Genomic DNA, 14,614 nt, shown 5'->3' on the forward strand with positions numbered 1-14,614 from the left:
TCTTACCAAGGACCTTGACCACGATGGTGTAGCTCTTGGTGCCACTGCTGTTCTCCAGCGTCAGGACATATTTGCCGGCGTCGTATCTGTTGACGCCCTCGATCATCAGCAGCGTGTCCCACTCGGACGTCTTGATCAGAAGACCCTGCCTCTCCTTCAGGTTGGCGTCGACCTTGGACCACGTCACCTTCGGCGGTGGGCGTCCTCTCAGCGGGACGTAGAGCCTCATGGTGACACCGGCGCGAAGAACCAAAGTTTTCCTCAGGTCGGCGTCCAGCTCAGCTTCAGGAGCGACTGATGTGCAGACGGATAATACACATTTTAAATATACGAAGAAGAACACGGGTCGTGAAAATGAGTGACTGTTCAAGTTAAAAACGTACTCAGGATTTCTTTGGGCATGTGGTTCCCAGGGACTTCACTGGGCTCACTGTAGCCGATCTTGTTGACGGCGTAGACTCTGAACTGGTACTCTGTGTCTTCCATCAGACCGGTCATCAGGAATTTGGTGGCCTGGAGCTTTTTCGGGACGTTGCATTTGGTCCAGTTCTCAGAGTCCGCTCGCTTGCATTCCACCAGGTAGCCAATGATTTCACAGCCGCCGTCGTACGCAGGTTTGGTCCACCTGAGGCTGACGGAGCTCTTAGTGGAGTCCACCACCTTGGGGAAGGCAGGTGGGCCGGGGGGATCTGGAGAACAGCGCCACATTTTGTTATTTCTAATGTGTTATAATATCAGCCCCATCTGTTTGAGGTGTTTTTGTTGTCTGGATACTCACAGACAGGATCCACAGCCAGTGCAGCGTTGGATGCGTCGCTAGGTTTGCCCAGACCGGCCTTGTTGAGAGCGATAACTCTGAACTCGTACTCGGATTCCTCTGTCAGCTGAACGGCCTTGATGGTCCTGTCAATGACCGGCCGGCGGTTGACCTTCGCCCAGGTCAGCTCGGTGGCCTCACGCTTCTCCACCATGTAGCCCAGGATAGGAGACCTGCCGTCGTTAGCCGGAGCCTTCCAGCTAACTGTCATGGAGTTTTTGGTGATGTTGGTGATGACCGGTGGCTCGCTGGGTCCTGGAACATCTGAGGACAAATACAATAATCCCATTATATCGCGAGTACAGTTACAAATGTCCCAGTGTAGCGGACGATAAAGGAGCTCAGACCGTACCGTATGGATTCTTGACCATGACGGAGTCGGTCATGCGGGCGTCTCCCACACCGTACTGGTTCTCAGCGCTGACTCTGAACTGGTACTCGTGTCCTTCGATGAGCTTCTCCACCGAGCAGTCGGTGTGGTGTCCGTGGATGTTGGCGGTGACCAGAGCCCAGTTGGGTCTGCTGGTCTCGCGCTTCTCAATGATGTAGTTCGTGACCTCAGAGCCGCCGTCCGCAAGCGGGGGTTCCCATCGCAGCTTCACGCGGTCGGCAAACACTTTGCTAATTTTCACAGAGTGAGGAGGCCCTGGTTTGTCTGCAGCAGACACGGAGGGAGATTAGACTCTAACGTCATTTAAATACACTCATACACTATAAAGAAACCTAAATGTAACTTACCGAGAACCTTGAGCTTGATGGTGGCGTACTTGCTGCCGTTGACGTTCTCGGCCGTGATCGTGTAGTCTCCAGATTCCTTCCTGCTGACCAAGTAGAGCTCCAGCAGGTGGACGTGCTTCTTCTGGGACATCTTGATTCCCTCGGTCAGGACCAGCGGCACGCCGTCTCTCTTCCAGCTCACCTTGGGCAGCGGCTTTCCAAACACCTCGGCGTCGAGGAGGACGTTTTCTCCGGCCTTCACCACGATCAGGTTCTTCATGTCGACGCCCAGCTCCACGCGGGGAGCAACTGCTCGACAGAAGACAGAATAATCATGACTTCTCAATAACGTGTTCATCGTATCCCAGTTTTTGTTGTTTGTGTTGTATAGTTTTACCATTTTCCGCGATGATGGTGATGGGGTCGGACGGCTCCGACGGTTGGCTGATGTTCACGGCTGTTTTGGCGATGACTCTGAACTGGTAAACCTGGAACTCCTCCAGGCCGCTGACCACGTAGTCCTCCTTCTGGATGTCGATGCAGTTGGCGTTGCAGCGGACCCACTTGTCCTCCGGGACCTTTGTGTATTCCATGTAGTAGCCGATGAGTTTGCTGCCGCCGTCTTGCTTGGGACGGCTCCAGACCAGAGACACCGAGTGCTTGGTCACATCCATCGGTTCAGGTTTGCCGGGTTGGTCTGGATTAAGAAAAAAAAGTTTATAGACTCAGTTACGGAAGATGGAATCAGACGGTGTTAAAATAAGACAATTCTGAAGGACATTTCCATACCAACAGCATTCCTGGCAGTGAAGAAGTCCGTCTGCTTGGAAGGTTTTCCTTGCCCAGCTGTGTTGAGCGCCGACACCCTGAACGTGTACTCCAGGCCCTCGATCAGGTTGGTGCAGATGTGGTGAGTGGCTTTGACCAACTGGTCCTCGGCCATCGACCACAGAAGGCTGTTCCTCTCCTTCTTTTCAATGCAGTATCCAATGACAGGGCTGCCGCCGTCGCTGCTGGGAGGCTCCCACGACAGGAGGACAGAGTCCTTGTTGAACTTGTCGACCTTCAGGTTTCTGGGCTCACTGGGAGGATCTGCAATGAGAGAAGCCAGAGTCAGTACACGGCGTATTACGTTTATATTATGCGTTCAGTTTGTGTGTCACGCTCACCAAATGGATATCTGGCGATCATCCTCTCAGAGTAGATGGGTTCCGAGACACCAAACCTGTTCTCGGCGCGGACTCTGAAGCTGTACTCTTTGCCGGTTACCAGTTTGGGCATTCTGAACATGGTCTTGGTGCAGGACGAGGACGCGGTGATCCAGTCGCCCTGGCTGATGTCGCACCTCTCCACGATGTAGTTGGTGATGTTGCTGCCGCCGTCCTCCTGCGGCGAGTTCCACAGCAGCGTGCAGGAGTCGGTGTCCTGCTCTGTGATCTCCAGAGGAGCTTCAGGAGGTCCGGGAATGTCTGAGGAGACACAAAGTTCACTGGTGAGAAAAATAGGTGTGCACGCACACACACACACACACACTGTGAATTGTCAACAGAGCTCAAACTGACCCATGACGGTGACCTTCAGGATGTGGTTGACCTTGGCAGTGCTGTTCTCGGCGGACAGACTATAGTAGCCGCTGTCGTTCCTCCTCACGTTCTTGATGATCAGCATGCAGGTGGTCAGCGTCTTCACCAGCGACAGGCGGTCAGACGTCAGCACGTCCTCGTTGCCCTGCTTCCACTTGCAGATGGGAGCGGGTTTGCCGGCGACAATGGCCTCGATCACCATCTTGGATCCAGCTCTGACTGTCATGGTGTCGGGCAAGATGATCTTAGGAGCCACTGGGGGAAGAAGAAAAACAGAGGGTTTACTTTTCTGAATTTAAAGTCAAAAATACAAATAGATATTATATTATGTGTCTACTCACTGAGCTGCTCCTTGACCTCAAACACTCCCTCAGCCTCTCGGGGCAGACTGGCCCCCACTGAGTTCCTGGCCGCCACTCTGAACCTGTACTTCTTTCCTTCCTTAAGACCAACCACGACGATGGTCAGGTCTTTGACCACAGAGTACGGCGTCCATTTGTCTTCGGGTGCCCCTTCCTCTTGGTAGTCGACCACATAACCGTTGATCTTGGCTCCGCCGTCTCTGAGAGGTTTGAGCCAGCCGACCGTCGCGCTGTTCTTGGTGATCTCCAGCACGTCCATCTTCTTCGGAGGGTCCGGCTCGCCTGGGCGCAACGCAACAAGGTGTTAAGAGGAGAATGGCGTGGATTTATTGAATCTCATTTCTACCGTGTGACGATACTCACTGATGGGATCGACGGCCAGGTAAGACCTGGGCGAGTCCTGAGGAGCGCCGAGGCCGTACTTGTTAGAGGCCATGACTCTGAAGTAGTACTCGATGCCAGGGGTCATGTTGGTGACCTTGAAGCTCGTTTTCTTCAGTTCCTCCGTGCACTTGGACCAGGTCTTCCTGTCCACCTCCCGTTTCTCCACGGTGTAGGTGAGGATGGGGCTGCCGCCATCGTTCTCTGGAGGCAGCCAGGACAGTTGAGCCGACGTCTTTGTGACGTTGGTTGCATCCAGCTCTCCGACGGGACCAGGAGTGTCTGCAAAGGACCAGTGAAAGAGTCACATGACTGCACACTTTTTTTTAACGCTGGACCATTTACTTTCAGATTCTTACCGAGAACTTTGACACGGACGTAGACCGCTTTCTCCCCGGCGGAGTTGGACAGAGTCAATGAGTATCTCCCAGAATCCTCTCTGGTGCTCTCAGGAATGACCAAGAAGGACATGCTGTCCACCTGGTCAACGTGGCCTCGGCGGAGCACGTTGTCCACGCCTACGCGCTTCCATGTGACCGAGGGGGCGGGCCTTCCTCTGATCACAGCAAAGAGCCTAATGGGACAGCCGGCTCTGACGGACAGGCCTTTCCTCAGACTCACGTCCAGCTCGATCTCTGGTGCCTCTGTTGTCGTGGAAACGACATCAACAACATTATATGTGTGAATTTTTCAGATTCACGTTAGATAAAAGTATTTGAAAAATAAAATGATATTCATACCCAGAACCTCCTTGGGGTAGACGGCCTCCTTCAGATAGGCGTGGCGTCCCCAGCCCACTTGGTTTTGGGCTGACACCTTGAACTCGTACTCCTGCTTCTCATCCAGCTGGACGATGGTGAACTCTTTCAGCACAAGGGGTCCGCGAGTGTCGATGTTCTTCCAGCCCTCTGTGGGCTTCTCGGGGTCGGCCTCGCTCTTCAGCCTCATGGCCAGGCTGTAGCCAATGATGGGGGCACCGCCGTCATACACAGGTTTAGACCAGGAGAGTGTGATCGAGGTCTTGGTGCTGTCAGACACCTTCAGTCCACCAGGGGGGCCAGGGGGCTCTGCGAGGAGAAGACACATATTTAGAACCCCCACGTTATCTGGCCGACATCTGAATACGGTATAAACTGAGAGGTTACAACCTGGAAAAACTCACCAATTGGATCTTTGGCTGCCACAGGTCTGCAGGGTTTGCTGGGATCGCCCAGACCCACCTCGTTCTCAGCCTTCACCCTGAACTGGTACTCGTGGTTTGGAATCAGGTTGGTCACCTTCATGCGTCTCTCAGTGATGGGGCTCTTGGTGCACGGCACCCAGCGCACCGCCCTCTTCTCTTTCCTCTCCAGGATGTAGCCAGTGATGGACTTTCCTCCGTCGTTCTCAGGAGGAGCCCAGACCACCGTCATCTCATCTTTACTCACCTGCGTCGCAAAGGTATGAGGAGGAGGAGGAGCATGACTTACAGAGGAACTTCTCTCTCATGAAGGGGATTCTATAAAGAAGGATTGCTTTGTCTTACCTTGGTGACCTCTGGCGCTTCAGGAGGACCAGGTCGGTTGAACTGAGTCTTGACGGTGACAGACTTGCTCTCCATGGCGGGGCCAGTTCCCATCTTGTTCTCGGCCCTCACTCTGAAGATGTACTCATTGCCCTCCACGAGACGGGAGATGTTGCAGTAGGGCGTGTAAACACAGTCATTGTATGTGGACCAGACCATCCTCCTGGTCTCGCACTTCTCCAGGATGTAGCTGTCCACCTCGCAACCGCCATCATCGTCTGGCGCGTCCCACACCACTCTGCACTTGTCGGCTCCGATGCCGGTGATTCTGAGGTTTCTCACTGGCCCGGGGACGTCCAGGACATTGACGTTAGCGTACGCCGTGAAGGTGCCGGCACAGTTGGTGGCGGTGATGATGTACTTCCCAGTGTCAGTGCGTCTGGACTTCGTCAGAAGGAACTTGGAGTAGTCTGGACCGGTCTCGTAGCTGATCCTCGGGTTGTCTCCATCAGCCTTGTCTTTTATCCATTTGACCTCAGGCTGGGGCTTCCCTCTCAGGCCGGCCTCCATCCTCACCGACTCTCCCACCATCACTGTCAGCGTCCCGGCCAACTTCAGGTCAAGGACGGGCTTCTGGATGTCCTCCTTCACCACAATATCGGGAAGGTTCACCCAGCCACTTTCACCTCCTTCATTGACGGTCTGCACCCTGGAAAAGAAATGATGAGAGTTATTATTTTCATGTTATTGTCACATGATCGGGAAATACAAAAACAAACACTACATACCTGAAAGTGTACGTCTGATTCTCCACACATGAAGCCATGAAGAACGTGTCATGGAGAGTTCCTTTGTTGAGTTTCTCCCACGCCTCGGCGTCTTTGGCTTTGAACTCCAGGTTGTAGCAGAGGTTGAGGCTTCCGCCGTCATAGTCGGGCCTCCTCCATCTCAGGTAGACGTAGTTCTTACCAATGTCGGTGGCTTGGAATTTCTCAGGCTCGCCAGGCTTCTCGATGGGATCGATGGCCAACACGGGGGTCTTGGTCTCTACAGTGGGTCCAGATCCGAGCTTGTTCACGGCACTGACACGGAAGAAGTACTCGTGGCCCTCCATCAGTTTGGCCTTGATCTTGCGATTGGTGCAGTTGGAGGAGATCATAGACCACAAGCTAACGTTGGGCTCACGGCACTCCACGACGTAGTTGGTTATCTCAGATCCACCGTTGTCGTCGGGGGCGTCCCAGTTGACGATGCATGAGTTCTTGGTTGCATAGGTAACGCATAGATTCTGGCAGTGGCTGGGTCTGTCCAGCACATTGACAGTGATGGCGCAGGAGGCCTCCCCGCCCACATTTGAAGCTTTGAGTATGTATTTGCCGTGGTCCGCTCTCGTGGCCTCCTTGATCCTCAGGTGGACCACTGGGAGGTTCTGCGTGACGGTAACCCGTTTGTTGTTCTCCAGAACCGTCTCCTCCTTTGACCAGAGCACCTCAGGGTCAGGACGGGCCTTGACGTAACCGGTGATGTTGATGTTGTGCCCGACGCGCACGGTAACGCGATCGCGGCAGGTGGCGTCCATCTCGATCTCCGGAGGGATGAGGATGTCTTGCGTGGTTATGGAGTCTGGGACTTCTCTGGACTGTCCATCTCCGATCATGTTTGTGGCAAACACTCTGAATCTGTAGGTCACGCCCTCCTCCAGACCCTTCACCCTGTAAGCACACTGCTTGATCAAGTCGTCCAGGTCGACTTTCTTCCATTCCTCAGTTCCTTCTTTCTTCATTTCCACAGTGTAGCCAAGGATAGGGCTCCCGCCGTCTTTACTGGATTTGAGCCACACCAGGTCGGCAGAGTTCTTGCTGTAATCTTTAACTCGGGGGTTCACGGGAGGACTGGGCACGGTGACGGGCCTGCAGGGTTTGCAGGGGTCAGAGATGGGAGAGGGGCCACTGTAGCCGACGATGTTCTCTGCGAACACTCTGAACTCATACTCGCTGCCCTCAAAAAGACCCAAGACCCTGTACCTCAGGTCCCTGCATGGGATCTTATTGACCCGGATCCATTTGCCTCCCTTATGTCTGCGTTCAATGATGTAGCCGGTGATGTGGCTGCCGCCATCTGCAAGCGGCATGGTCCATCCAACTGTGACGGCATCATCCGAGATGTCAGAGATCTGTGGTTTTCCAGGTGCGCTGGGTGCCATGAAGGAGTGCTCGGCGACAGTGGGTTTGCTCTCCAGAGCAGCGCCGACGCCCATCCTGTTCTGAGCACGAATGCGAACCACATACTCCACTCCCCTCTGCAAACGTGGGATCCTGAGCTCGGTGATGAGGCCGACGGAGCTCACACCTCCCCAGCTCTCCTTGTTGGATTCCCGTTTCTCCACGACGTAGTTGGTGACTGGGCTGCCGCCGTCGTCCTTGGGAGGGCGCCACTCGATTGTCATGGAGTCGGGTGTGACCTCCAGGATGTTGGCAGGTCCGATGGGCGCGGCTGGGACGTCCAGGACGGTGACGTGCAAGGCCACGGTCTTGCTCCCAGCAGCGTTGGAGACGGTGAGCAGGTAGGTGCCGGTGTGGTTCCTCGTGCACTCGTTGATGCTGAGCACGGTGGAGAAGTCGTCGGTGTCGATCTTGACGTTGCCTTTGCTGAAGATCTCGTCTCCTTCGACGCACCACTTGGCAGAGGGAACGGGCATTCCTCTCATGATGGCCGGCAGCCTGATGGTGGTGCCGGCCTTCACGATGATGCCTTCAGTGTATTTAACGTCCACCTCGACGAACGGGGCCACTGTGGACACAGACGGAGATCACACAATTAAATAAATAAAGTACAGCTAATGATGAGTTCTATTTGTAGTCAAAAGTCAAGAGTTCCTCACTCAGTTTCTCCTGGCAGAGGATGGGCACCGTTGTGTCGGGTCTGCTGAGGCCGATGGCATTCTCGGCCCTGACTCTGAAGCGGTAGGTCTTTCCTTCCTCGAGGCCGGTAACGTGGGTTTCGGGGATGCTGACGACCTTCCACTCGTCCCACTCCCTCTCTCCTTCCTCTTGATACTCCACGAGGAAGCCAGTGATCTCGCTGCCTCCGTTGCGGTCGGGCCAGTTCCAGACCAACGACACCTCAGTCTTGTCCACGTCAGAGTGGTGCAGGTCTCTGGGAGGTCCAGGAGGGACTGGAACACATATTTAAGAGTATGAACGACTGAGCTCCGACATTTCAAATCAAGATGTTAATCGTGGCTTGACAGCGTTGTTACTCACACAGTGGGTTCATGGCCTTAATGGGCTTTGGCATCTCCACAAATTCGCTGCGGCCGTACTGGTTCTCAGCAGCCACTCTGAACGTATAGGACGTGCCCTCCATCAGGTGCTTCACCATCATGCTGCGTTTCTTGGACGTGGAGCAGATGGGGATCCACTGAGTGGACGCCGTGTCCTTCTTCTCCACCACAAAGTTGGTGATGCGAGTGCCGCCGCTGTCCTCGGGATCCTTCCAGGACAGGTACGCAGAGTCGCTCCGGACGTCAGACACCCGCAGTTGCTGGATGGGTCCGGGTTTGTCTGAAGAAAACACAACAAACGTAAGTCACAGGACTGCCGAGTCTGTGGCAGGTTGGACCAAACATTCAACTCTGTGTAATTCGTACCAAAGACCAGCACGGTGCAGGTGACGGTCTTGGATCCGACAGAGTTCTCCACGGTCAGTGTGTAGTCTCCACAGTCACCTCTGGTACAGAACCTCATCTCCAGCTTAGTGTCTACATAGTTGGTGTAGATGTCAGCCCTGGTGGGAACGTCGGCGTCGTTCTTCTTCCAGGTCACCGTGGGGAACGGGACGCCTTTGATCGCAGCCATGAGCGTGATGTGAGTGCCGGCCAGGGCCTTCACCTCTCGGGTCATGGCGGCATCCAGAATCAGATCCGGGGGTTCTGACGAGGTGAAGGAAACGCATCACATTTAATGGGCTTACATTCAAGTTGGGAGGTGATTCCGTTTGACGCCGAAACCAGAACTTACCGAGTCTCTCCTGGACTTTGACCGGCTCCATCAGCTCTGCTGGGTCAGACTCTCCTGCGGCGTTCACGGCCATGACTCTGAGGCGGTACAGAGCACCGTCGACCAGGCCGGTCACCTTGAACTTGGTCTCCTGGCAAGAGTCTGGAGTGTGGTTGACCTGAGAAGAGCAGAAACGATCAAGAACTCGAACGAGGATCCGTGGAGATCCAAAGGTCAGAGGGCAACTCAAGGGAAACCAGTGCCTCACCTTCTGCCACTCCTCCTCTCCAGACTTCTGGAACTCCAGCAGGTATCCAAAGAGCTTTCCTCTGCCGGTGTCGACAGGAGGCTCCCAGGACAGCGTCACGGAGTCCTTGGTGAAGTCGACGACCTCGAGGTTCACTGGAGGACTGGGTTTCACTGCGGCAGCAAAACAGGAAGGTGAGTTTATGAAGATGGCTTAAAAACAACAAAGCGTGTGAGTAGCGTAGAGTAAGAGGTGTCCTTACCGATGGGATCTTTGGCAAAGACTGGTTTGGACGGCGGGCTCGGGTCTCCGGCACCCACCTCGTTCTCAGCGCTGACTCTGAACTCGTACTCGCAGCCTTTCAGCAGCTCCGTCACACAATACTCAACCTGCGGGTGGATTCTCTCTGTGTTGCAACGAACCCACCTGGAAAGACACAAATGAATAAGTTTACACAAGACAATTATGACATGTTCCAATTTATTTTCTGGTCCACGCCTGTCACGTACCTGTTCGCCATCGTCTCCTTCCTCTCCACGATGTAGCCCGTGATAGGTTTTCCTCCGTCCGCCGGCGGCTCCCAGCTGATGAGGGCGGAGTCCTGGAACACCTCCTTCACTGTGGGCTGTTTGGGAGCGTCGGGAACCTCTGCGATGAAAACAACAAAACACAGTGAGACGCTGCAATCACGGTGTCGCCTACGCAGCAGTCGGCAGGTTTTTGCGGTTTCAGGAGATCTTACTGAAGATGTCTCTGGCCTTCTTCTCCGCAGACAGCAGAGGGTCGCTGATGCCGTAGATGTTCTGAGCCATGATCCTGACGATGTAATCGCGACCCTCAATCAGCTTCGGCACCTGAGGAAACAAAGAACCATCAGAGTTTTATTTTCCGAAGGGAATCATCTGCATAGAACAATGATGATTAAAAACACTGGAAAGTGAGCGCGAGCAATCTAGTCTTGAACCTAGAGGGGGCAGCAGAGCATTCAGAGAAGTTAGCTCCATTATTATGAAACTGGTGCAACAAAAACTGGACTCGATGTCTCGTTCTTCGGTTCTTTACTCACCCTGCAGCTCGTCCTGGTGCAGGACGAGGTCACGGGCATCCACAAGTCCCTGTTGGTGTCTCTCTTCTCCACGATGTAGTTGGAGACGGCGCAGCCGCCATCATCCAGAGGAGGCTTCCAGGAGATCACCAAGTAGTTCCTGTAGACCTCGTCGAAAACCACGGGGCCCTCTGGTGGCTGAGGACGGTCTGACAGGAGAAAGAGTTCAAACAAGGTGTGAATATCAGACTCGATAAGGACCCTCGTTCAACGACGTCCCTTCTCCTTCCCCGTGACTCACCGACCACCGTGACGGTGCAGATCCCCGTGCGCGCTCCAGCGGCGTTGTCCACGCTGACGCAGTAGCAGCCGCTGTGCTCTCGCTTGGCTTTGCCGATGCTGAGGCTGAGGTGGCGGGCGGTGCTGTGGAGGTTGATCTCCTCGTTCGCCTTCAGCTCCTCGTCGTTCTTCTTCCAGGTGACGGCGGGAGCCGGTTTGCCGCCGTAGCGTCCCGACAGCGTGCAGCTGTCTCCTACCTTCACCATCATCTTGTCCCTGAAGTCCAGGTCCAGAGTGGGAGGCTCTGAGGGACAGAGGAGAGACATTTTAGATCTTTAAGCCTGAGGTCATTGATCATCAGCGTGGGTCGTGTCGCTTCACTCACGGAGCTCGTCCTTGCACTGCACCGGCTTGGTGGCGAACGACGCTTTCCCTCGTCCCACCTGGTTGACGGCGGACACCCTGAACTCGTGGGACGAGCCGTCCTTCAGCCCGGTCAGCGTGAACTTCCTGTCCATCAGCTTGGTGTCGCCGCCGATGCGCGTGAAGGAGTCGCGGCCGACCATGCGCGTCTCCAGGACGTACTCGGTCACCTCCGTGCCGCCGTCGTACTTGGGCGGCCTCCAGGTGACAGAGATGGAGTCCTTGGTAACGGCGGTGATGATCAAGTCGTCCGGACGCTCCGGGACGGCTGGAGGAGACGCGAACATGTGACGGTTAGAGACATTTCAGCGTTAACGTTAACAACACTTTTAAAGATTGTGGTGGATGACGCACAGAGGGGGTTCTGAATGAGAACCATCTTGTCGGTCTGGATGAACGGTCCCATGCCGATGATGTTCTCCGCCGCGATCCTGAAGAAGTAGCCTTTGCCTTCGAGGAGTCCCTGAACCACGGCGTTGTTCCTCGTCACCGTGTAGGACACCGAGGTCCAGCCCATGCGGTCGGACTCCCTCTTCTCGATGATGTAGTTGGTGATGGCGGAGCCGCCGTTGTCCTCGGGCGTGCACCACATCAACTTACACGAGTCGTTGGTGAGATTCTCGCCAGCGAAGGGAAGACCAACGGGTCCGGGAACGTCTGGAGTGAGAGGGGAAATCAGAGTGAAACGAAGCACAGGGAGAGTTTCTGGATCAGCTGTGAACCGAGAGCTCTGACTCACCCAGGACCTCGACGATCACCCCCTTCCTCCTCTCTCCGCCCTCGTTCTTGGCGCACAGCGTGTACATGCCCTGGTGCTGGCGCTTGCAGTTCTTGATGACCAGCGAGTTGGAGATGCCCGTGGTCTCCACCGCGGCCTCCTTCGGCACCTCGCCGTCGTCTCTGCTCCAGGTGATCTGCGGCGCGGGTTTGCCCGACACGTAGGCGATGATGCGGATGGTGCCGCCGGCGTGGACCACAATCTTCTCCTTCACCGAGGCGTCCAGGTCCATCTCGGGTGGAACTGGACGAGAAAGGGAGAAAGAAGTTAGCGGATCACAATCGCTCACCTGTGAGGCGAGGATCTTTGTCTGATCCCGATCGGTCTTACTTGTTCTGTCCTTGACCTCGATCAGCTCCGTCACCAGCCCGGGTTCTCCCACACCAGCGGCGTTCACAGCTCGGACTCTGAAGAGGTAGAGACCGCCTTCTTTCAGGCCGGTCACCACAAACCTGGTTCCTCTGATCTCTGTGTCCTTTGCCTGGAGACATGGGACAGATTTTTAACTGAAACTGAAACTGAAACTCTGCGGAGCCTGTTATGGTAAAGTTGTTTTTCCTTTACCTTGCTCCAGCCCTCGTCGCCCTCAGGCTCCTTCTCGTCGTCGGTGCTGAGCAGCAGCTTCCTCTTCGCTTTCTTCTCCTCCTCCTCCTTGTTCACCTCCTTTAACTCAACGATGTAACCCGTGACCTTTGACCCACCGTCCACCACGGGCGGGATCCACTCGAGATCCACCGTGGATTTGGTCCAGTCCGTCACCTTTGGAGTGGGAGGTCCCGGGGGCTCTGCGGAGAAACGATCAGAGGTTTTGTATAAAAGTGTGAGTCACTGGGGTCCGAGTTCACCGTGGAAACACATGGCGGAAACAGGTCTTACTGATGGGGTCTCTGCAGAGTACGGGGTCAGAGGGCATGCTGGGCAGACCGCAGCCGGCCGCGTTGACAGCGATGATCCTGAACTGGTACATGGCTCCTTCCAGCAGTCCAGTCACGTACCAGTTGTTGCCCAGCGGCAGCGCTCGGATCGGGTCTCGCGTGACGCGGGCCCAGCGCTTGGCGGTGGTCTCCTTCCTCTCGACGATGTAGCCCGTGACGGGGGAGCCGCCGTCGTACTTGGGCTCCTCCCAGTTGACGCCCATCGACTCCAGGCAGACGTCGGTGATGGTGGGTTTGTCGCACTGACCCGGAACAGCTGTGAGAGGACAAGAGGGTCAGTAACCGATGATAATCGCGTCTAAGATGGACGACTGAGAACACTTCTGGACTCACTGAAAAGGTTCCTGGCCTTCTCCGGCTCGCTGTCGAGCGGCGGCCCCGCGCCAAACTTGTTCTGGGCCTTGATCCTGAACTCGTACTCGTGGTTCTCCGTCAGACGCGTCACCACGTACGCGCACTCCTTGGGGTCGCTGGACACGTGGACCCAGGACTTCCTGTTGTCCTCGCGCTTCTCCACCACGTAGTTGGTGATCTTGGATCCGCCGTCGTCAGTGGGCGGGAGCCAGGCCAGACCGATCCTCTCCGCAAACACCTCGGTGAACTTGACCGGTCCAACGGGGGCGCTGGGCGGTCCTGCAGGGGGGGAAGGGGGGGGAGGAGCAGTTTGTTTACATTCAGTGTAAATCACTCACGTACGCATTCTCTTTCTGGATTTGAGTTTCTCACCCAGCACGGCGAGCTTGATGTCCTTGGTGACCGTGCCCAGGCTGTTGGTGGCTGTCAGGCTGTAGATGGCGCTGTCTCTCCTGTTGGCCTGCTGGATCAGCAGCGTGCACTTGTCGTGCGTCACCAGCTTGTTCATGTGCTGGTCGTAGTGGACGGCGGCCTTCTCCTCGGGTTTGGCCAGGCTGGCCTTCTTCCAGGTGAGAGAGGGGAACGGGCAGCCGCTCACCTTGGCCACGATGCTGACGTCGGTGTCCTCCTCGCCTTCCATGGCCTCGCGCAGCTGGATGGTCGGAGCGACTGAAGGACAAAAGAGAGGATTAGCGAAATGAGTCTTTGCGGGACGAGGTCAAACGGAGGTCAGACGAACACTCACAGGTCTGATCTTTAATGAACATGGGTCCGATGGTGGCCGAGGGTCGGCCGGGGCCGGCTTCGTTCACCGCTTTGACCCTGAACTCGTACTCTCCGCCCTGCAGAGGGAAACAGTGTCAGTGTCAGTGGGAAAAAACATGTTTCAGAGTCGGAACCCGGAGCCGAGGACGTGGACCGACCTCTTTCAGGTCCTCCACCACAAAGTTCAGCTCCTCCACGTCTCTCTTGTTGCACTGTTTCCACGTCTCCTTCTCCTTGCCGCTGGTGTCCCAGCTCAGACGCTCGATGACGTAGTGCTTCACCGGAGCGCCGCCGTTGTTCTTGGGCGGCTCCCAGCTCAGAGTGACGGTGTTCTTTGTCACCAGGTTGACCTTCAGCTTGGTGGGGGGGTCGGGCGGGACTGAAGGAAAGCCGACGGTTGCGTTAGAAACGTTTGAAACAGTGCAG

At 55.6% G+C, this 14,614-nt stretch overlaps 1 protein-coding gene across 15 annotated transcripts in view; it reads right to left on the bottom strand.

The window, feature by feature from the left end:
* ttn.2 (titin, tandem duplicate 2) overlaps positions 1-14,614 on the bottom strand; it is a 180,307-nt gene that overhangs the window by 48,199 nt on the left and 117,494 nt on the right. For all 15 annotated transcript variants that reach the window (XM_083907402.1, XM_083907390.1, XM_083907401.1 and 12 more), the window contains 36 exons: positions 14,347-14,567; positions 14,169-14,265; positions 13,796-14,092; positions 13,403-13,702; positions 13,011-13,325; positions 12,699-12,919; positions 12,465-12,615; positions 12,096-12,377; positions 11,711-12,013; positions 11,319-11,624; positions 10,956-11,237; positions 10,676-10,863; positions 10,352-10,463; positions 10,119-10,257; positions 9,872-10,035; positions 9,631-9,782; positions 9,384-9,540; positions 9,014-9,295; positions 8,628-8,927; positions 8,246-8,539; positions 6,153-8,154; positions 5,386-6,073; positions 5,023-5,287; positions 4,601-4,927; positions 4,220-4,504; positions 3,843-4,142; positions 3,459-3,761; positions 3,097-3,372; positions 2,704-3,003; positions 2,324-2,626; positions 1,932-2,231; positions 1,556-1,843; positions 1,170-1,472; positions 779-1,081; positions 384-689; positions 7-294 (listed from right to left, as the gene is read on the bottom strand). In XM_083907402.1, the coding sequence (XP_083763528.1) occupies positions 7-294; positions 384-689; positions 779-1,081; positions 1,170-1,472; positions 1,556-1,843; positions 1,932-2,231; positions 2,324-2,626; positions 2,704-3,003; positions 3,097-3,372; positions 3,459-3,761; positions 3,843-4,142; positions 4,220-4,504; positions 4,601-4,927; positions 5,023-5,287; positions 5,386-6,073; positions 6,153-8,154; positions 8,246-8,539; positions 8,628-8,927; positions 9,014-9,295; positions 9,384-9,540; positions 9,631-9,782; positions 9,872-10,035; positions 10,119-10,257; positions 10,352-10,463; positions 10,676-10,863; positions 10,956-11,237; positions 11,319-11,624; positions 11,711-12,013; positions 12,096-12,377; positions 12,465-12,615; positions 12,699-12,919; positions 13,011-13,325; positions 13,403-13,702; positions 13,796-14,092; positions 14,169-14,265; positions 14,347-14,567 (11,400 nt within the window). The remainder of the gene's footprint in view (positions 1-6; positions 295-383; positions 690-778; positions 1,082-1,169; positions 1,473-1,555; positions 1,844-1,931; positions 2,232-2,323; positions 2,627-2,703; positions 3,004-3,096; positions 3,373-3,458; positions 3,762-3,842; positions 4,143-4,219; positions 4,505-4,600; positions 4,928-5,022; positions 5,288-5,385; positions 6,074-6,152; positions 8,155-8,245; positions 8,540-8,627; positions 8,928-9,013; positions 9,296-9,383; positions 9,541-9,630; positions 9,783-9,871; positions 10,036-10,118; positions 10,258-10,351; positions 10,464-10,675; positions 10,864-10,955; positions 11,238-11,318; positions 11,625-11,710; positions 12,014-12,095; positions 12,378-12,464; positions 12,616-12,698; positions 12,920-13,010; positions 13,326-13,402; positions 13,703-13,795; positions 14,093-14,168; positions 14,266-14,346; positions 14,568-14,614) is intronic.

This window comes from Microchirus variegatus (genome assembly GCF_963457635.1).
Source record: "Microchirus variegatus genome assembly, chromosome: 20".
Taxonomy (NCBI): Eukaryota; Metazoa; Chordata; class Actinopteri; order Pleuronectiformes; family Soleidae; genus Microchirus; species Microchirus variegatus.